The sequence below is a fragment of the Parasteatoda tepidariorum genome, chromosome 1, assembly GCF_982258835.1.
Source record: "Parasteatoda tepidariorum strain Cologne lab strain chromosome 1, Ptep-v5.0, whole genome shotgun sequence".
Lineage (NCBI taxonomy): Eukaryota > Metazoa > Arthropoda > Arachnida > Araneae > Theridiidae > Parasteatoda > Parasteatoda tepidariorum.
The window spans coordinates 111715746-111736841 of NC_141755.1; the positions used below are offsets into that span (position 1 = coordinate 111715746).

Sequence of the window (21096 nt, forward strand, 5' to 3'; positions counted from 1 at the left end):
ACAAAAAAATAAAGAAAAATCAGTCGAAGACAGAAAAAAGTTCATACTATCCATACAAGAAACGAATGAAATAAAAATAAAAATATAAATAAAAATATGACCACCGAAGCCGACGTCTTCAGGGGGTACCGGCCTCGGTAGCCATTAAAAACAAAACCATTTCTAATTGAGGGAGAAGCAAATGCTTAAAATATCTCCCTCAGTACCCCGATGGTTTTGTATAGAGGTCCAGGAAAAACAAGATACATTCAAAATAATTAACAAATTAAGAAAAGAAAATCAATCAAAATCATCAGAAAAATAAAAACTCACTAAGTCACAGGTCAAGCATCAACTTCAAAAGCAAGTAGAGGAAAAGAAAACACTAAAAACTGAAAAACCAACGCCCCCTATTATAATGCGCAGAAGAAGTTTAAAATGAAATGGAAAAGGTCAGGAGAAAGAAATACGCAGACAAATTAATAGAATGCTGAACTGGGGCTGCTCAGTTAAGACTAGAATTGCGCCCTGTTAAAAGAAAAAATTATATAAAAACTATTGATGGTTTCTAAGTTATATATCGAGTGGATTGTAGCCGTAAGCATTTTTTCTTGTTTGCATCTTTTATCTCCGTTTACCATCCCTAAATTTCCCTAAAACAGGAATAAAAAATAAAAGTTAACATATTTTTTGTGACTACATAATTTTTTTAATCATTTTTGTATTTCTTTTTATGGGTTATTTATTTAAATAATGTGTAATAAAACGGAGCAGTTCGGTAAAATGAGTTAAAATTTTTTGAAGTACGGATAGAGTGAACTCCGGTTATAGCGAACCGAAATTTTGGTCCCTTGAAAGTTCACTATAGCCGGGTTTGACTGTAATTGTATTAAAAACTTTTCGATTTTTTTTCATTAGTTCTGGAAATAGGGCAAAATGCACTAAAACTGAAATTGACATTGAGGGGCCCCCAAAAGTCGAATTTTAATGAAATCGTTCATTAAAAATTCGATTTCTGAGGAATTATTCGACTGATTCCCTTCACATTGCATATTTTGCCATATAGAATTACTTTCTTTAAAATGTTGTAAAAATTTGTGTGCCTTAATAATTGTGGACGATTACAAAAATTATAAATAGTTGCTTTTTGCGTGGAATATATCTTTGGATTAACTGATTTCATGATTGTAGTCAAAAATGTGTGATTAGCTAAAACAAATTTTGGAAATATGGCAAAATACTCAAACAGTAAAATAAACATTAAGAGGTCCAAACATTTGACCTCCTGACCAAACTATTGGGATATTATTTTCCAGATTTTTGAAACCCTCCCCTATATTTTGAGGGCATAAATCCTATTGCCTCGAAACAAAGCAAAAAAATGTTTATTCAGAGAAAGTATGCTTATTTGCCTAATTCAAGACTAAAAATGTCTTAAATTAATTGTCCCGAACTACTAAGAAAAACTGAACCGCGTCCCGAGTTAACTCGGGTATGTATATATTGCAAATATTTATTATCCCGAGTAAACTCGGGTATGTATATATTGCAAATATTTATTATCCCGAGTAAACTCGGCAATGTGTATATTGCAAATATTTATTATCCCGAGTTAACTCGAGTATGTGTATATTGCAAATATTTATTATCCCGAGTTAACTCGAGTATGTATATATTGCAAATATTTATTATCCCGAGTTAACTCGAGTATGTATATATTGCAAATATTTATTATCCCGAGTTAACTCGAGTATGTATATATTGCAAATATTTATTATCCCGAGTTAACTCGGGTATGTATATATTGCAAATATTTATTATCCCGAGTAAACTCGGGCCAAGCAGAATTCGTCAATACGTTTTGTTTTTTCACGTTTTTATTCGGCAGGAAGCAAAATAAAAAGTGGGACTGCATACGTGTTTTGTACAATTGTATATACGATGGTCGATGAATTTACATTGAAAAAAAGAGTACAAAAATGGCGTGTGCGAGCGAAAGTAAAAGTAATGCAGAAGATTTTTCAGATTATGAAGATATACAATGATTAATATTTAACTTTTTTCATTTGTCCTAGATAATTTGGGATAGTAAACTGATGGTAAATTAAAGATTTATTAAAATTTCTACTTAGAACGTGTGTATTACGTTTTGTTTTAGTTCCTTGTATTTATTGATAAAATTAAAAAAAATATGTTGATTTTTTACATTTTTGTTCAAAAAAAATTGATAAGCGGTTAAGGTGTTTAGCGCATTGTGCGTAAAAATTCTGTTATATTTTTTTGAGAGATTTTTTTTTGTACATTGTCTTTAAAAGAAGATCAAGGGGGTGAAATGAGATTCTAAGAAAGACTTTTTAGGCGTTAGATTGAAATTGTAAAAATATGCAGGGACGTCACAAGCATTTATTTATGTTTCTGAACATTTCAAAACAAAATTTAAAATTTTTGATGTTGAAATAAAATTTGAAAATTGAGTTAGACAATAACAAATAAAATTCCTCGCCAATTCTCACTTCCGCCGTCTTTGCTTCCCCAACTTGGCTCATTTTCTGTGGGTGAGAACTCCAATTGTTATTGTTGGGGTTAATAATCCTCACGGCTTTCAAATCGTCATATTCTTCCACTTGGATCTTCAAATGTGATTGTGTGTTTTAATTCTTTTTTTTTTTAATTCTATAGAGATGACCGTGTCCAATACAAGTGACCCTGAAACTAGTAGTTTGAGTAAGTTTTTGTTCACTTATTATTATTATTGTGTTTTGATTAAAGTTAGAGAGTTTATTTGTAACAACCAGATTCCATAAAGAGAATGACCATTAGCTTGTGACACGAACAATCATCATTGTTATTGACGACATAAAATTATATCGTATTCTTAAGCTTGGATTTCATAGCTAATGATATACTTAAAGCTTCAAAACTTAAACTTTCAAAAACTCTCCCATTTATTAAATATTAAATATTTTTTTAGAACTTAATTGAAATATTTTTTAAACGCATTAAAAAAAAAAAGTGTTTTACACTTTTGTGTACCTGTTTCTCATAATGACGCCAAAAGATCCGTTATGAATCGAAAGAAGAATAGCCCTTTAAAACCAGAAATCGGTACACTTAAGTACTTTCTATACGTGCAAGGCAGTCGAATAAAGGAAACACACAAATCAAAAAATTCATATTTTGAACCAATTCGTTTACAAATTCATACTTTTAGCCATCCGGCATCTACCAATGGAGCATGTATTTCTGGGCAGTCAATATCCCAATAAAGCGCCCCTTCTTAATTTTGACGAAATTTGCTAAAGATGGGGCGGTGCCTTAGTATTACTGAACTATAATATTACCGATTAAAACCTCTGAATCTAAATAAGAATTTATTCCCAAAGTAATGAATTGATTTATCAGCAGGTCGAAAGGGAACTTAATAGTTGTCATCAATGCAAAACAAAAAACAACTTCTGATTTATATTTAAAAAAAAAAAATTTTTTTTTTTTTTTTTTGGTTGCTCACGTTATATTTCACTGAATTATTCACGATATATTATATTCACTGAATTTTTTTAAAAATGGTTAATGATGACCTGAACTGCATTTATTCTATTTAATTATATTTCTTCATACGTTTTGTAAATTACTTGTCAATTATCAATTTTTATTGGGCAAATAATTATCGATTGTTTTTTAAATCCTTACATTTTGTTTACAATTGAAAAAATATACTTACATAATATGACACAGTTTATAAACAAATATTTTTTTTAAAAAAATTTTTAAGGAATACTGCAAAATACCTTAGAAAAAAGGTGTTAATGTCATTTTTTTCCCACAAACTAATAATAGTTACATTTCATTAATTGGTCAAGAAAGAGCTTCATTTGCGCATGAAAAAAATGTGGAAATTTTTAATACACCGCACTTAGTTTTGTAATTATAGAGGAAACAAGAAAATCCAACAATATAATATAAAGGGGCTGGGCTAGGGCACTGAATCCATGCCCAACCAAAGACTCTCCGTGTAGTAAATGGTGACTGATGCATGTTAAATCTGTCGAGGCACAAAGTCCTCCATCCTCCCATAGCGAATCAATACTTCTTGGGGTACTGATCCAGGAGTTTTCTTGTCTTCTGGATTGGTTCAAAATTACAAGGCTACGGAGTTGAACATTAGTAGTCGTAAACCCAAAATTGGGTCGGCTGTTCAACGACTGTTATAATATATATATATATATATATATATATATATATATATATATATATATAAACGTTTACTTTTCCTTAATTCGCTTTTTGTGCATGGATAGCTATATTTATGATACTATAAAATAATCATTTTGGGAAAGTTTGTTTTCTTTTTGAGTAGAAATGTTTTTATCATTTCATCATTTTATTTTTCAAAACCGACCTTGTGCAAAATCCGGGGAAACTTTTAGAGTTGTATCAAATTTACTTCAGTTGTCATGCTGGTCGAAATTCACTTTTATTGGACCAACATTGAGAGCTAACAAAAGGTTAAATCCTATTGAAAACATAAAACTCTACAGTTATTGTCAATGTACTTTGGACCAAAATTTCATATTCGTATTTTCAATTAAACATTTGTCTCACATGTATAATCATTTTATTTTAAGAGAAAAATTGCCCGCATAATGGTGCCCCCGAGTTTGGAAACAGTTTTGATATACTACTACTACTGCAGACTGAAGTTATATTTACTGGATTAAAAACTTTATTCGCAAACATATTCAAAAATATATAAATAGGAAAGAACTGTCACTATGTTTCGAAAGCTGAAAAACAAGAGCTCATTTTCATGACTTGTCAGGGGAGAATGAGAAGAAAGAAAAGTGATTTAAAATATAAAACGAAAAATGGAAAAAAAATGAGTAATAAAATAAGGAACACAATACATATGTCCCTTATCAAGAATACGAGAAACCATCCATTGATGCGCAGTGTCATAAAATGAATTTCGAAGTTATTTGCACCCCAGTCACATCAGTGATGCCCTGGAATCGCTTGTTTTATTCATATGAATCCTGATTCTCTTGTTAACGACATGTGTTTTTCTCCACCTCTCCATAGTGCATGGAGATGCATTTTACTCTAATACTACATCCAGTCACTGTTTTTTTTTTCTGTTTTTTTAACACTTTCCACTATTAGCTACTATTGTTTTCTTTGTTTTCTTACTCACCTTTATTTTTTTCCATTCTTCGTTGGAAACTTTTCACTGTTTCAAATCATTTTTGTTTCTTCTCATTCTCGACTTGAAAATGGGCGCCCGTTTTTAAACGCTTGAAACATGACTGTTGTTTCCTATTTATATATTTCTAAAGCGAACGAAATTTTTAAACAGGTAATATGATTTTCGTGGGATTATTAATTTAAAGTTATCTCTGATGCATTTGCATGTTTACACCATGTCATGAGTCTGAACATAAGAGATAATTCTTCTCAAAGATTAATAAATGCCGACCCGTTAGACATGCATCAATACTACTTCAAATTATTCTATCAGAAGAACAAGCAGACTTTGTGATTTTTGGAGAAAATATTTAGATGTTATTGTAAAAAATATGCTCATCATTCGAAAAAATATACAAATAAAAAATCTTTTTCAGGAGGCACAGAAGAACACGTTTTGTCATACGAAGCCGTTGTACAGCAAGAGAGTAAGTTGTATTTATCTTCACAATTTGTTTTTGATAGGGTCCAATTACATCTTTGGTAAAAACTTGTTATTTGAAATGTCTGTCAATTACCCCTATCGAAATGATACTTCAATATTATCAATAGTTTTTCGCTTTTTTTTTGTTGATAGAAATACCTATTTTTCTTTTCAGTTTCATACACGAGACCTGTGATTATTCTGGGACCATTGAAAGACAGGATCAATGATGATTTAATCTCCGAGTATCCCGACAAATTTGGCAGCTGTGTACCACGTAAGTATCCCATCCCTTTCATTAATAATGAAACGTAAAAAGATTCCTTTTAAAATAATAACATTCCAGAAATTACGCTGATCTAGCGTTTAAATTTTTTTAAACTGCTTTTCTCTTTAATAGCTACTCTGCATTCTTTTGCAGCTTTATATTCTAAGAAACTTTTCATTTACGATTTTGTAAAATGCTTTTTCGTTTTTTATCTTTTATTGCTAAAGAGATATAAATGTCGAATTTAGTCACTGGCTTAAAAAATCCTGTTTACTTCCTTTGTCTTTGGATTGAAAAGCTGAATCTTCCAGCAGGCACCCTTGTTTGAACTTCCCTTCGAAATAGAATTCCAATGTAGATTTACAAATAGTCAAGTGACAACACATCTTCAGATAAAAAAAAAAACAAATCATATTGAAAAAAAGTCAAATCCTACTTTTGTTAACAAAGAAAAATTTTATTTTAGTTACTTCTTAATAAATAATTAAAAAAATTTCTATAAATTTAATTCTAAATCCTAAAATGAATGAATTAAATTTAATGAATGAATTAATATTTGGAAAAAAAAAACTGTATGAACACCACAAGAATGTATTTGAACTTGAAGGGATGAATAAAAAGAAATTTATTACGACGATTGAAAATTTGAACAAGATATATAAATATATAAAGCTAATATATAAATTAAATATATAGCTATATATATATTTCTCTTACACGGCGACAAAAAAAGCCTCATTACAACTCTCCGAATGGCAACGCTGGAAAATCGACCCATGATTGCCGCTAAAAATGCCGCAAATCTAGCTGAGATGGCTCAACATATAGCGCTTTTAAAAACGGAAACTGAAATAACCAGAGAGAGCATAAGCTAGGCAGAAGTGAGTAGTCTTTGTCGGTAGATCTCTATTTTAGTATTTTGTCGAAAGCGCTTTTTTTCACGAATTTATTTGACGATTTTTGATTTACATCACGAATTTATTTGTTCTACTAGAATTAATTTGTTTATGCAGGTTTTTCCATTGCAATTCACTTATTTCAATTTTTAATAGACTTAATTATAGCCAAAATTTTAACCTTTTTAAAGAGATATCAGTTTTAGAAATTTTATCTTAAGATTTTATACTATAGCACATTTCTAATAGGTTTAACGAATTACATGTCATTTATTTGAATTCAAATTTACTTTAGTGACGTAGTATTTACTAAAAATATGTAATTTTGTTTTAAAAAAAAAGTTTTTATATGGATTTGAATGATTGTTTTGAATTCTTAGAATTTTGTGCATTTGCAATGTACCTAAGTTAGTAGCGAGCGAAGCGACCTTGGTTTGCGAAGCAAACCATATAAGATTGCGTAGCAATTTTCGGGGGTTGGCGAGCGTTAGCGAGCAGGGGGCGCAACCCACTAGTATATTTATATATTATAATAATATATAAATATATCGGGAGAGTGTGGAACTAATTGAAAAGAAAGCGGGTGATATCAGACAAGTACAGAAGTATAAATTGGGTGACAATGTAATGTTCTTTATTGAATTTATGTCACGCTGCGAATATAAAATAATGAAATATTTAAATGCCCGCAATAAAACTATTGTTCAAATAGAGCTGTAAGTTAGAAATTATCACTGATGTTATTTTTAAAATATGTGGCAAACTTCGTCAAAAATATGTGAATCGCTTATAGTAAAATTTAAAACAATGACTAACCCTTGACCCCTATTTAATGAATAAATTAATGTTTGAAAAAAACTGTATTGACCAGGGTTGCGTTTTTGCCGTCAAAAACTGGTTTTTGACATGACAGTGGTAACAACCGTCAAATACCTACTGTTTTCTTTCATTTATGGCATATAGCGGACAATATATTATTTTCACATAATTGCCTTTATGTATGTTGTAAATGATTGCTATTGATTTTGCAACCAAATACATGTATTCTTATAGAAGGATATACATTCATATAGAAATGTTGTAATATACTTATTGAAAATAGTGATACTTTTATCATTATAGCTTGATTTGCAAAGTATTCAAAATTTTGCACTTTTTAATTGTTAGAAATAAACAAACAAACAAACAAAAATGCTTGGAACTTTTAATAAATTCAAGAACTAAAAAGAAGAATTTAAAATTTGGCATTTCTTAAATATTAGAAATAAGTTAAACAAAACTTTCAAAACTTGTAACTACTAACAAACTCTAAGTCAAGAATGACTTGACATTCTTCAGTAATGTAATATGCCAAACAAAATGATGCTTGGAAATGTGGAAAATTTTGTTTAGTATCCTAATATATAACTTCAAATAGTATGTTTTGATATAATCATGTTGGGAATCTGTTCTTAAATATCTTTTAACAACTTTTTTTCTAATTTTACTGCCCAAAAATGAATTAATTTTAAATTATAAGCAGTTGAACTCAAATAAAAATACAGTTTTACCCAAACTATGGGTTTTTGACATGACGGTAAAAACCATGGTAAAAACCGTCATGTGTCAAAAACTTGCCAACCCTGGTATTGACATTAAGTGTTTAAAAAATAAATGTATTTGAAGTTGTATGGATGAATACTTTATGAACGACAAGAGTGTGAATCTTTTTAGATACGACGCGGCCTAAACGTGATTATGAAGTGGACGGTCGAGATTACCATTTTGTGGCTTCTAGGGAGCAGATGGAAAGAGATATTCAGAACCACCTCTTCATCGAAGCTGGACAATACAATGATAATCTCTATGGAACAAGTGTTGCATCAGTCAGGGAGATCGCCGAAAAAGTAATTTATTTACACTCTTCCAACCCACCACATATCCTCAGCGGTTGACGGATCATGGGTTAGAGCCGTCACCGTGGGTTTACTAACGCATATGCTGGGTTGTTCCACCAAAAAGTCCTCCAAGACGGCAAATTTCTCCCATTGCTTGATTCAGGAGTTACCTTGTCTTCTGAATCGGGTTCAAAATAACAAGGCTGCGTAGTTGATCATGAGTAGTCGTCAACTCAAAAATGGGGTTGGCTTTTCAACGACGACTATAAAATATTAAATACAGTATCAGTAACTGTGAGTGATGGCCAAGACGCTACAGAGTGACTCACTTTCACAAAACCCATACCATGAGGGCCGGAGGTCGTGGGTTCGATCCCCGCCGGCCGAAGACTTACCGTGTAGTAAACTGTGACTGATGCACGGTAAATCTGTCGAGTCACAAAGTTCTCCATGTTCCCATAACAAAGCAATACTTCTGGGCAGGGCTCGAAAAACAGCCCGTCCGCCCGTCCTCGACGGTCAAAAATTCTCCGCGGACAACGAATTTCTCGAATCCGACGTCCGCGCGGGCGGCCATTTTCCCGTTAATGTTCGTGATACATTTTCAATTTTTGTTATCTTACAAGAGTCTTGTAAGTTACAAGGCAGCAAAATGACCCGCAATACTGCGCATATATTGATGTTTTCTCTGTCTGGGAGTACTGCAGCGGTTGAAAGGGGCTTTGCAGCAATAAACTTACAAAAAAAACACAATACGTACTGGTCTTAAACAAGAAGCTTTAAAAGCAATTTTGAACATCTACCTAAATGGAAAACCCCTTTCAGATTTCTGTTCAGAAACCTCTGTAAATTACTGGCTTGATTGTGGAACTGGCAAACGTCATATTTGATTCATTTAAAAAACGCAGTACCCTCGGATAACTTGACATTCCAGATAACTTGACCCTTGTCATTTAAATTATTTCATAAAAGAAATACTAGGTTACTATTAGTAACCTAGTATTTCTTTTATTACTGTATAATGTAATCCTTGTAACGACTAATTCATTGTACAATTTATATAAATGTTTGTAATAAAGAGGAGAAAATTATATTTTTATTTATTTAAAAGTGACGGGTTAGTTTGAACGGAGGACGGGTGCATTGTTGGACAAGCCGTCCTCGGGGACAGGTAAAATTTCTGAGTTTTTTCGAGCCCTGCTTCTGGGGGTACTGATCCAGGAGTTTCCTTGTCTTCTAGATTGGTTCAAAATTTCAAGGCTACAGAGTTGAGCATTAATAGTCGTATACCCAAATTTGGGTTGGCTGTTCAACGACGGTTATTAAATGAAAAAAAAGGATACTATCGTATGTTGGAATATAATAATATAGCGTCTCCTATCTTGTTTCCCTTCGACAACGGTTTTTTTTTTAAATCACTCTTTAAGAATTTTTGTCATCCTGAAATCCTGTCAAAAATGAATATGGATTCATAAGAGCGAAGGAAGTATCAAAATAACCTATTTATTTAAAGAATGAAGCTAAAATAAATCGATCCCTTTGCCTGTACAAATAAACTGGTTTTTGATTAGCATTAGTTTCTAGTGAAGCGTCGAGGGACGTGACGTGCCTTCAGTCATTTCCTAAAATTTCAGAATTCACTTCATTTTTAAATACCCCGAAAAGACGCATTTTTTATTTAAAAATGAAAAAAAAAAATTTGATTTTTTTATAAATAGTTTTATGATTAGCATTTTTATAGTAAATGGTACCTTGAAAACCGTTTAATTAATTTTTTTAAATTGTTATAATTTGAACTCGACGATTTCAATGATACAAAATTTCAAGTATTAATGGAACGCAACATTTTCATTCGAAACAATTAACTTACGAGAAAAACTATTCAATTATTGTTTATCAATGAAAGATGCTTTTGAGAAATGTATGCATTATCTTCATGGGACACTATACATACAGCTCTTGTCTGGTTGAAGAATGGGAAACATCTGTTTTGTAATGCATGAATATGAAATAAAATATAAAAAAGGGAAATACTAATCAGGAGGAAGATATACTCTCGAGAAATGAAATTTCTCTTCATAATTGCTATTGAACAAAAAGAAAAATTAATTGAACAACAATGATTGATAATGTAAATAATCTCAACTTTAAAAAAAATATGATGTTTTAAAACTATAAGGGAATAATGAAATTAATTAAAACCTATTTTATATCTACATCCTACTTACCTTACAATAGTTCGGAGTGTTGTTTAATTTCGGTTTTATGTCCCAAACCCTCTCCAAAACTACTCCACTCATTTTGACACAATTAAATTTCTATAGATTTTTATCTCTCAAATAAATTTTTAAAAAATGAATGGCAACAGTTTTTCCTCCGCGGGATGGTGTTTACCAACAGGATAATGCACCATGTCATAAGGGTCGAATCGTAATGACTTTCAAGTCATGTCTTGGACCCCAAATTCACCTGCCCTTAATCCAATAGAGCATTTGTGGTCCTACTTGGAAAACAAAACTCGTGCTGCTACGCTACCCAATGTGCAATGTGAGGGAATCGCAGGACCAGTTGGTGAGCGCTTGGTACCAGAAACCTCAGACTACCTATCAGCACCTTGTGGAATCAATGCCACGGCGGATGCTAGCAGTTTTGAGGGCTAAAGGTGGTCCTACATGTTATTAGCAGGGTGGTCATAATGTAATGGCTCTTCGGTGCATATATATATATATATATATATATATATGTTGTTGACGTATGCCTGTTTAGGCAGAGGGGGAACGATTGTTCTTGTTTTCCAGTGGCGCCATCTATGGCCAAGAATTCAACTTCTGCTACACCGTACGTCACACCCGTTTATAGGGCGGACACATTCATACATCCATTCATTCATCCACAGATCGTAATTTTGGCCTGAATCGGAGAACGATAGATCTCCAATCCAGTACCCCCAGAGATTTTGATTTGTTATGGGAGCATGGAGGACTTTAGCGACTCGACAGATTTAACGTACATCAGTCACTTTACTACACGAGGAGTCTTCGTCCAGCGAGGTTCGAACCACGAACTCTCGCACATGGGCCCAGCACCTTACCAACCCGTAGCGACAACCAGGGCCTTACCTTATATATATATATATATATATATATATATATATATATATTGGTCCTTTAATATTATGTATGTAATAACTATAAATATATTTATATAGTATGTAAGAAATTAGTTTCCAGAGTGTTAATTATGGTTAAATAGTAAAAACAATTTAAATAATTTCAGGTAAATAAGCTTAAACATACCGGAAAATCTTTTTTATGGAAAATAATCCGATATTTTTGTTTGTTTATTAATTTTTTATTACTGTTAAGTCAACAAACAAAGTATGCATTGAATCCAAAGCAAGAAATTGATTTTCGTTTGTAAATGGTACCCCCACTCACTCTCTATTTATTATGGGTGTGCATGTGGTCATTTTCTACATATTCATGATCAGCTTATAAGGTGAAGGAATGTTGCATCTGTAGACTTCTTGAGAGATAAGTGAGGCAATTCTAAGAATGTTCCCTTGTAAGAAAAGATAATAATTACATTATTTAAAAACCAGTAGTAAATGGGGGAACATAAGGTAGAAATGTTTATTGTTTCAAAGAATATTGAGAGGTTGGATAACATTAATTCATATGAAAGTTAGTGGGGACCACGAATAACTATTGTAACAGAGGGATTTATTGTTGTAACGGATATGATAATAGCGAGAGTTCACTGCCTATATTGTTGTGTATTGAATCTTATTGTTGTAATATTTATTGTAGGGAAAGCATTGTATATTGGATGTGAGCGGAAATGCTATAAAACGTCTTCAAATGGCAAATCTGCATCCCATAGCTATCTTCGTTAAACCCAAATCAGTCGAATCAATTATGTGAGTATTCTCCATGTTTTTTGTTGTTGCTTTAAAGTGATTTTACTCATACTAAGGTCACCATTGATACATTTTATTTGAAAACAATTGTTTATTGTAGAAATGCCGACCCACTTTCCTATCGTGTCGTGGAATATTATTGGGAATAATAAACAGCTATTTAATTTTCCTTTTACCTTCTCGAGCCATTCTTAGGGAATACCGGTTATCCATACTACTTTCATAGCAATCGATTATTGGTGGGTCGGGCTTTATTTATATCACCAAGACTTAGTTTGAATTAAAAATTGAGACACTGTCAACACACATGTGTTAGATTTAAACTGAAAGCAAAAATAATATGTTGTCAAATTAGCCATGCCCAAACTTAAACTAACGCTTTTTATTTTTTACTGATTGCTTAGGAATACATTTATGACTCTCCCGTCCCGAAAGGGTTCATAAACAAGTTTTATAATTGACTAAAATGAACATATTTTGATTCGTGCAAATATTTGCAGTGAAATTCTCAGAAAAGAGTTTAAAGTATTTTTAATGAAGCATGTCTTTATTTATTCTTTCAGACGAAGTATTTCATTAACATTGAAAAAAAAACGTATTCATTATGTAATAATTTTATGAATGAATGTCCTCGAATGTTTGAATCGATCTAAAGTGGCTAATTCCATCTCTTTTTATGAGCAGGGAATTTAACAAAAGGATAACAGAAGATCAAGCTAGAAAGACATTCGAAAGATCTTTAAAATTGGAACAAGAGTTTGCTGAATATTTTACAGGTGAGTTGATCACAATGTTTCGACTGATGCCCGGGAAATGTGTTGGTCTTTAATGTATTAAAACAAAAGAGAAACAAATTTCAATATTCGCTAATGAATTTTGATATTATTTTCTGAAAGATGAATTTGAACAACGCATGATGTATGTCCGAAAAGAACGATTGTAATAAGAATGTCATGTCTTGTAGAGATTAGCTGACTTGAAAAAATAGCTATTAAACCTTACAGTGTGAAATAGGCGGCGGTGATACCACCCTAAATTCACGTCCTAATCTCGTTTTTTTTTCCAACAAATTTACTCTCTTTTTTTAAAAATGTTTATACTTTTAATACTATAATACGGAGCCATGATGGCTCAGGGTACAGAGTGTTCGCCTTTCAAGGTGGTGAGCCAGGTTCGAATCCCAGCGATGACTGGTCGATACGAATTCTGCACCCGGCTAGCACCGACCATAGTGCTGACGTAAATTATCATCAGTGGTAGACGGATCATGGGTTAGAATTCCCTTGCTGTTATGCTAACCATGGGAAGTGTTGGTGGTGTTCCTCTCCATGTAATGAAAAAGTGGTTTAGTTCAATCGAAAAGTCCTCTTCGATGGTTAATTTCCTCCAATACTTGATCCAGAAATAAACGTCACGCGAATATCCAATCACGCAAGAGCCTATTTAAGTTTAACGACGGATTTCAAATTAAAACTGTAGTGTTGTCAATCGCCTTTACGAGAGCAACTGTGGTGCACACTTATCAAAAGTTACAAACATTTTTCATGACTCTGGCAGCCAGTGGCTACTATAGCCAGTGGCTATGTTAAATTTCAAAATGTCATTTTCTTAGCTTGTCACAAACAAATGCTTACTTGCTTTAAACTCCTTATCTACGTAAACTCCTTATCTGATAAAAGTATTTCTGTAGCATGTGTAGAAGATATTATTTTTCAAACGTTATATTATTATTAAGGCCCGGATTTTGATGACATTTGCATTTTTTTTGCATTTTTGGACATTTTTTGTCCTTTAGAGCATTTTTTGAGATTTATAGGGCATTTTCTTTAAATTTTGGGGCGTATTTTGCATTTTAAAGCATTTCTAAAATTTTTTGTTAATTTTTTTCTAATTTTTATTATTTTTTATAATTTTTTATTGCTACACTGGCTTCCAAACAATGAAGAAAATCTCTAGGAAATTAAAAGGTGAAGCAACATATTTTCAAATTGAAGAAGAATTGTCAGTAAGTGTGACCGTCCTTTTCAAGTACGCACCAATAACATCAGTAGACGTTGAAAGAAGCTTCTCCTGGTATAAAAATTTGCTTTCAGACAAGAGACGCTCGTTTACATTTCAAAATATTAAAAAACAATTTAATAATCCATTGTAATTTTGATATTTAGTAATATTATGAGATGGAAGTTGTTATATTCATTTAAGTTTCTATTCAAAATGAAAATGTTTTGGAGTCAATATATTTTCCTTTTTTTTGTTATTTCAGGATATAAAACATATTTTTCAAACTTTAATGAACGTAGAACAAGTATTGCATTGCTTTATATTTTTTGAAACGACTCATAATAATTTTAAAGAGTAAAACATTGTTTTAGTTCAATATTTTTACTTCTATTTAAGTCATGTCATAAGGCATTTTTAGCGCAATTTTCGCATTTTAGGGACATTTTTTGCACTTTTAAGGGCATTTTTTGCACTTTGTAAGGGCATTTTTTGCACTTTTTAAGGGCATTAATTGAGATTTTTTAGGTCATCAAAATCCGAGCTCTAATTATTATGTTATATAAATGTGATATTATTTTTCTATGAATAATTTGTATGTCACAACACGAAAATATGTGTTTTTTCTTGTCTTCATTTTCCCTACAATCTATCTGTTCCTGATTTTGTTGGTAGATGGAAGACGAATCATGATGAATTTATTAAAAAAAATATTTATTTAATTATTATTTAATCTGATTAATGAACTATAACAACTTCTTAATTTAGATGAGGCTAAATTCTTTTAGCAGCTTTGACCAGTCCAGTTTAAAAATCTCTCTCCTAGCACACTGATCTCCTCAGTGAGTCTGGAATCAAAAGCCTTATACCTACATGGGTGATATTTACTTATTTTCGTTTAAAAGTACGATTAGTATGTCAAACCATGCCTTTCACAAAGAAGATTGTTTCAGAGAAAAATCAATTTAAAGAGATTTTAAAATTAGGTTTTTATGTTATTCTGCATTCTTTAAGTCATTGATATCTGTTTATAATTCTGTCTCTTATAAGGGGAAAATCCTAGAATAGCCATAAATTTTATAATTCAGGTAGGGAGGAATTCATTATAAAGCGACTGACTAACTTGTTTTTTTATTTTTGCAATAGCTGTTGTGCTAGGGGACACACCCGAAGAAATCTACGAGAGGGTTAAAGAAGTGATACAGAACGAATCTGCTCCAACTATATGGGTTCCAGCCACTGACAAACTCTGAAGATTTTCTATTTTTGTGAGACATTCCTTTTCATCATCTCTTCTGGACAACAACAAAAAAGTGTGCACGAAAATCTTTTTCGTTTTTTTTTTCTTCTTGTGCGTGACTATCAAAACTCGAAATTTCAATATTATTTGGTTTTCCTTCTCTAGCGTTGATTTGCTGTTAGAGGCCGGGAATGCTCTAAAAAATCGCCTTTGTACAGTGGCGTAGGCAGCAGAACTTGATTTTTTTTTTAAAGTCAATAACATTTTCATGTGATTGTCATTAAAAACAGGAAACATTTATTTTACCCTGATAAATAATAGCCTGTCTCAAAAGTTCAAAGCTAAAATAAACACCATTCAAATGATCTTTAAAATTGGAAATGAAGGTCCATTATTCTCCTATATGCTTTTCTAATGTATGCTTTCTCAATAGTTTCTTCGACAATTGTTTCTTTATTCTTGGTGTTCCGAAAATGTTTTCAAGTGGATACAGTCAATGGCCGTACTCTAAGAATCTATGTAAAATTATAATTATCAGTACTATACAGTTGTATTGTTTTTACGCGATTTACACTCCTGTATCAATGGGTTAACATTGTAATACCATACGTTAAAAATAAATACGAATAGGAAGTACGTAAAAAAAAATCTCCTGAATAAAACCCCATTTCACATGTATGTTTAAATATAAAAGTATTGCCTATAAACTCGTGCAAAACATCTTATTATTGAAAAACTGCGCTGCGTCTCATAATTTGATCTCATTATTATAATATATGCTAATATAATGCATGATATAATAAACATATTCTACATCGTCTCATTTATCCTATCATCAAATTTATGTTATATATCGTCTGATTTTACCCATTGATGCACGAACGTAAACAAGTACAAACCGGTTTCAGCCTCGTGAAAGCAATAAAGCTGTTTAGTTATTAAGATTACCTGATAATTAAGATTTTACACAGAATCTTAGACAGAGTCTAATAATATCTGAACATTTTCTTCGAAGAAGCCAATTTTTTGTAGAACGTGATGTATGTAATATACAATCCGTTCCTAAGATGAATTGAAAAAGGAGCATATGTTTCTTTTCCCTTTATGCAAATGCGGGAATGCCAGCTGATTCAATCCCAAAACAATGAAAGCCTCATTGCTCCCTGATTGGCTCTTTTCCAAGTATGATATGAGTCAGTAATTATATAAGTTGTTCCATTTTTCTAGTCTTCTGAAATGATTGCCATACGACTTTTGATATTTTTACCCAGTTCATGCCAGTGGATAATGTGGCGATTATTTTCCCTTTCAAACTATGATATATTTGCATTCTTGATTACTGTTGTAGACACCGATAACATATTTTATTTGACCGATTGTCAGATTTTGTCTTATCTAAGAATTTGCCTCCTCCCACGACTCTGTTTTCGGCTGAAATCTTGATAAACACCTCTCTCTTTGATCGATTTCAAATGGATCACTGCTTTCGGAATTCTAAACTACTTTAGAATTCTGAAGCTTTCGGCATTGCGAGTGTCGGAGCACTTGAATAGAAATAATTTGCCTGTCTTTGCAATGAGTAGGGGAGAGTGTGGTCAATTGTAACATTTTTTACTTAACTATTTTTAACTAACAAAAAATCCAATATATTATTAGTATTAATTGACAGACGAGTAAAGTAGACTATCCTCTACTAGAAAAAAAAACCTTATTTTAAATGTTATTATATTAGTTATTAGCAATTTTTGACAGTCGTGCACTTGTTACAATTGTCCCCCCTTACAGGGTCAATTGTAACAGTTCATAAATTCAACTAAAACATAGTTAATTATACATATTATCATAGTTGTGATATATTTTTTTATTGATCAAAATAGTAGTGATATTTTAGGAGTAAAAATAATAATGAGCAGAGACCTAAAGGGTTAAACTTTTAACTTTAAGGGGTTAAAAATTTTAATTTATGCTGTGAAAGGTGACAAATAAAATAATGCACATGCAACATAATATAGGAAACTATTGGTGGTTCTTAAAGAGTTAAGAAATGGTTTGTAAACATAAGATTATTTATTTTCATCTGTTACAATCGTCCCTTTACTTGTTACAATCGTCCCCAAGACGCCATTTCAGCTTCATTTGTTAAAAACATTGCTAGTTAATTAACAAAACTAATTCTGTCTTATTGAAATGTTAATTAAGGTGTCCACTTACATATTCGGTTAATATTTTTTATTTGTTTAAACAAAATTAATTTGTTACAATATAATAATCTAATACCAAAGGAAGTACTTACGTACCTTGAAAATATCTTTTGTGTTGTAACTCTTTCGAAAGTACATAAAAATGGTTGCCAGCAGGGGTGTACATGTAGATTTATTAAATACACCTTGTGCGCCACCTAGGAACCAAATCTAGAACCCGACACTCAAAATTTTTGCTCTGTTACAATCGTACCCTGTTACAATTGACCCCACTCTCCCCTATCCAATTCATTAAGTCATTAAAGAACTTATGAAACTCTTAAACCTTAAAAACTGTCATTTTAAACACAAAAAAAAAAAAATTCTTTTGAAAACATTATACTATTAAAATCAATTTTAATGAACAAACATTTCTTGAGAATATTACATGTCGGATATAATTTAAGAATTTTCTCTATAGTACGTCCCATATTTTTGAATTGTATAAGTATTAGCAATTTTCGCTATGTGCTTAAAGTTTTGACACAGGCTATATTATCCTTACATTGTATCTTATGCATTTTTCATATTTTTTTCAACAAGTTTCTGATAACATTTTTCAGAATTGCTAAATAAAAGTGTCCTCTTTTTTTCTTCAAATTTATAATATGCGTCTTTCTTGTGGGGATCTTGAATAATAAAATCTCTCGCTTATGCGTTGATAAAACAAACATGTTTTTTAAACTTTGTCCCTAAGAACTTGATTTGCAAATAGTCTATATAACATTCATACTAATACAGTTGGACTTCTATTGAACATAGCCGCTCAATCCCCGAATATAAGTTCGTTATATGGAAAATTCGTTAAGTAGAAAATCACATTTTGAACTACTTAAACGACACAAAACAGGCTTTAAATTCATAAACACTAGGCATAATCAAAAAAGCTATGGATGCACCTTTATCTTGTAAACTAGTATCTACTATTTATTTTATAAATCTTAATCGTACAAGAACAGAGCAAAACATTATCCAGTGTTATACTATCATACTACATATATTTTCAACTAAACAATTTTACTTTTATGCATATAATTATATCTCCCTTTATTATAAAAGTAATTTTAAACTACATTACCACTACATTTTCGTTTGAAATGCAAACAAAAAGGGAAAAAGGTTTCTGTAAAAGTTAAATGGCTTCGAAAATCAATTCAAGGCCCCCATAAAATTCGTTAAGAAGTTTGAAATATATATTCCGAAATATTTTGGGAAAGTGGATCTCGAAGAAAAGTTCGTTCAATATAAAAATTACTTTGCTATTTGGAAGTTATTTTACGAAGAAATTTCTAAAATGTTCTTGGTTCCTCGAAAAAAAATCGCATAATAGAGGAATTCGCAAAATAGAAGTTCGTTACATATAAGTTCGATTGTATTTCCTTTAATGATTTAAGTTTGGTTTTTATGAGAATCGACCTTATTCATTTAAAGATAAGGTTTTGGTGAAATGAAAGAAGAGAAATCAACGAAAGAAGGACGTCAGAAAATTCTCCTGTGGAACAAAATTTACGATATGTTCCATTCCTAAAAAAAGTACCTGCGATCAGTTTGAATTTATTCTTTATCAGCTGTCTTTACAAAAGAGAGTTAACAAAAAGAAGTTTTAAAAGTAGAACTTTTTTAGAACTATTCAATCTAAAAGCTCTCTCGTCGCTTGTTTGAACTGGCTCAAATGCTGCATTTCTCTAAACTTTTGCTGAGAGATGTTTTCTCTCTTTTTTCTAATCTGCTTTTTCAAGAGAAGCAATTGTTTCAAACTCCATTTTGATAATTTCATACCTAAATGGACCTAATGTCATAATGACAGAAAATTAAATTGAATAGTAATGACCACGCTTGTTCATTTCTCATAGGCCTCTTATATGTATTCATTTTTATATCATTTTGTTCAAATCTAAAACTGGTGCATATTTTAAGATTTTTTATCTCGGTGCAATACAAATGAAAGTTTTTTTTATATAGTTTTAGAGAAATAGGAGCACTATTAAATTCATTCATGAACACCTATTTTTAAAACAAAAATCTCACTTCACTACTTTGATTTCAATTCAAATAAAAAGTAAGTTTTACTGTTTTAAATTACTAATAAATCATTCTCAAGTATACACATTTGTTATTGTTTTATTAATAATAAGCCAAATTTATTAATAGTAAGCCTATAGATATTTTAAACTTCCATGAAATAGGCTTATGAATTTCCTTTCATACTGTTACTTTCAGCTGCATCTAAACAAGATAAAATCATTATTTAGGTTCATTTCTAATAAACGCGAATATTTGAAAAGCTTATTGGAACAAAACTTTAAGGTATATAAATATGTTGAGATCAATGTCGGTTATTATTAATACAAACCGGTCCATATGAATAATAACCAAACAAGCCGGTGAGTCATTTAAGCGAATTTATCACCTTCATATTAATAGCAACCAATGGTCATTCCCTCACGTTTTTACTGAGGATATTTCCGTGATCTGCCAACTGTAATCATCATCAAGGATCCAAATTGATCTTAGACTGGAAATGTATGTTTGTACTGGCTTCGAATTATTGAGTTGGTCCTTTTTTGATGTTCTTTTTTTTAAAGTTTCTCGTGAGCCCAGATGTAGGCAAGACTTGGCGATTATTCTGCCGCATATACTTCCCTTTTTATCTCTCACTGGCTAAAAGAAGCGGTTATTGTTAATTTTGCCCGGTTAGTATTAATAATAGACGCCCGGTGACTGAGCGGTAGCCCTTCGCGCTGTCGAGCCACAGGTCCCTGGTTCGATCCTGGGGCCGGGCAAGGTTGACTCAGCCTTTCATCCCTTCAGTGGGTCGATAAATGAGTACCAAGCATGCTTGGGAACTAAACACTGGGGGTTCCGCGTTCGGCTGACCACCTGACCGGAACATCTGCTCCTGCACCCCAGAGCCCAAGGTCAAGAAAACTGAGATGGGCACAGTTGGCTTTGGCCCTCTATGGGCTGTCGCGCCACTGAGTTTAGTTTTTTAGTATTAATAATAACTGACTTTA

At 31.8% G+C, this 21096-nt stretch overlaps 1 protein-coding gene across 10 annotated transcripts in view; it reads left to right on the forward strand.

Moving 5' to 3' along the window:
• LOC107439267 (disks large homolog 1) overlaps positions 1 to 18682 on the forward strand; it is a 140694-nt gene extending 122012 nt beyond the window's left edge. For all 10 annotated transcript variants that reach the window (XM_087150410.1, XM_087150416.1, XM_087150415.1 and 7 more), the window contains 7 exons: positions 2659 to 2703; positions 5598 to 5648; positions 5820 to 5921; positions 8522 to 8694; positions 12495 to 12604; positions 13289 to 13380; positions 15749 to 18682. In XM_087150410.1, coding sequence (XP_087006536.1) covers positions 2659 to 2703; positions 5598 to 5648; positions 5820 to 5921; positions 8522 to 8694; positions 12495 to 12604; positions 13289 to 13380; positions 15749 to 15855 — 680 coding nt within the window. In that variant the 3' untranslated portion in view covers positions 15856 to 18682. The remainder of the gene's footprint in view (positions 1 to 2658; positions 2704 to 5597; positions 5649 to 5819; positions 5922 to 8521; positions 8695 to 12494; positions 12605 to 13288; positions 13381 to 15748) is intronic.
• The last annotated feature ends 2414 nt before the right edge of the window (positions 18683 to 21096 follow it).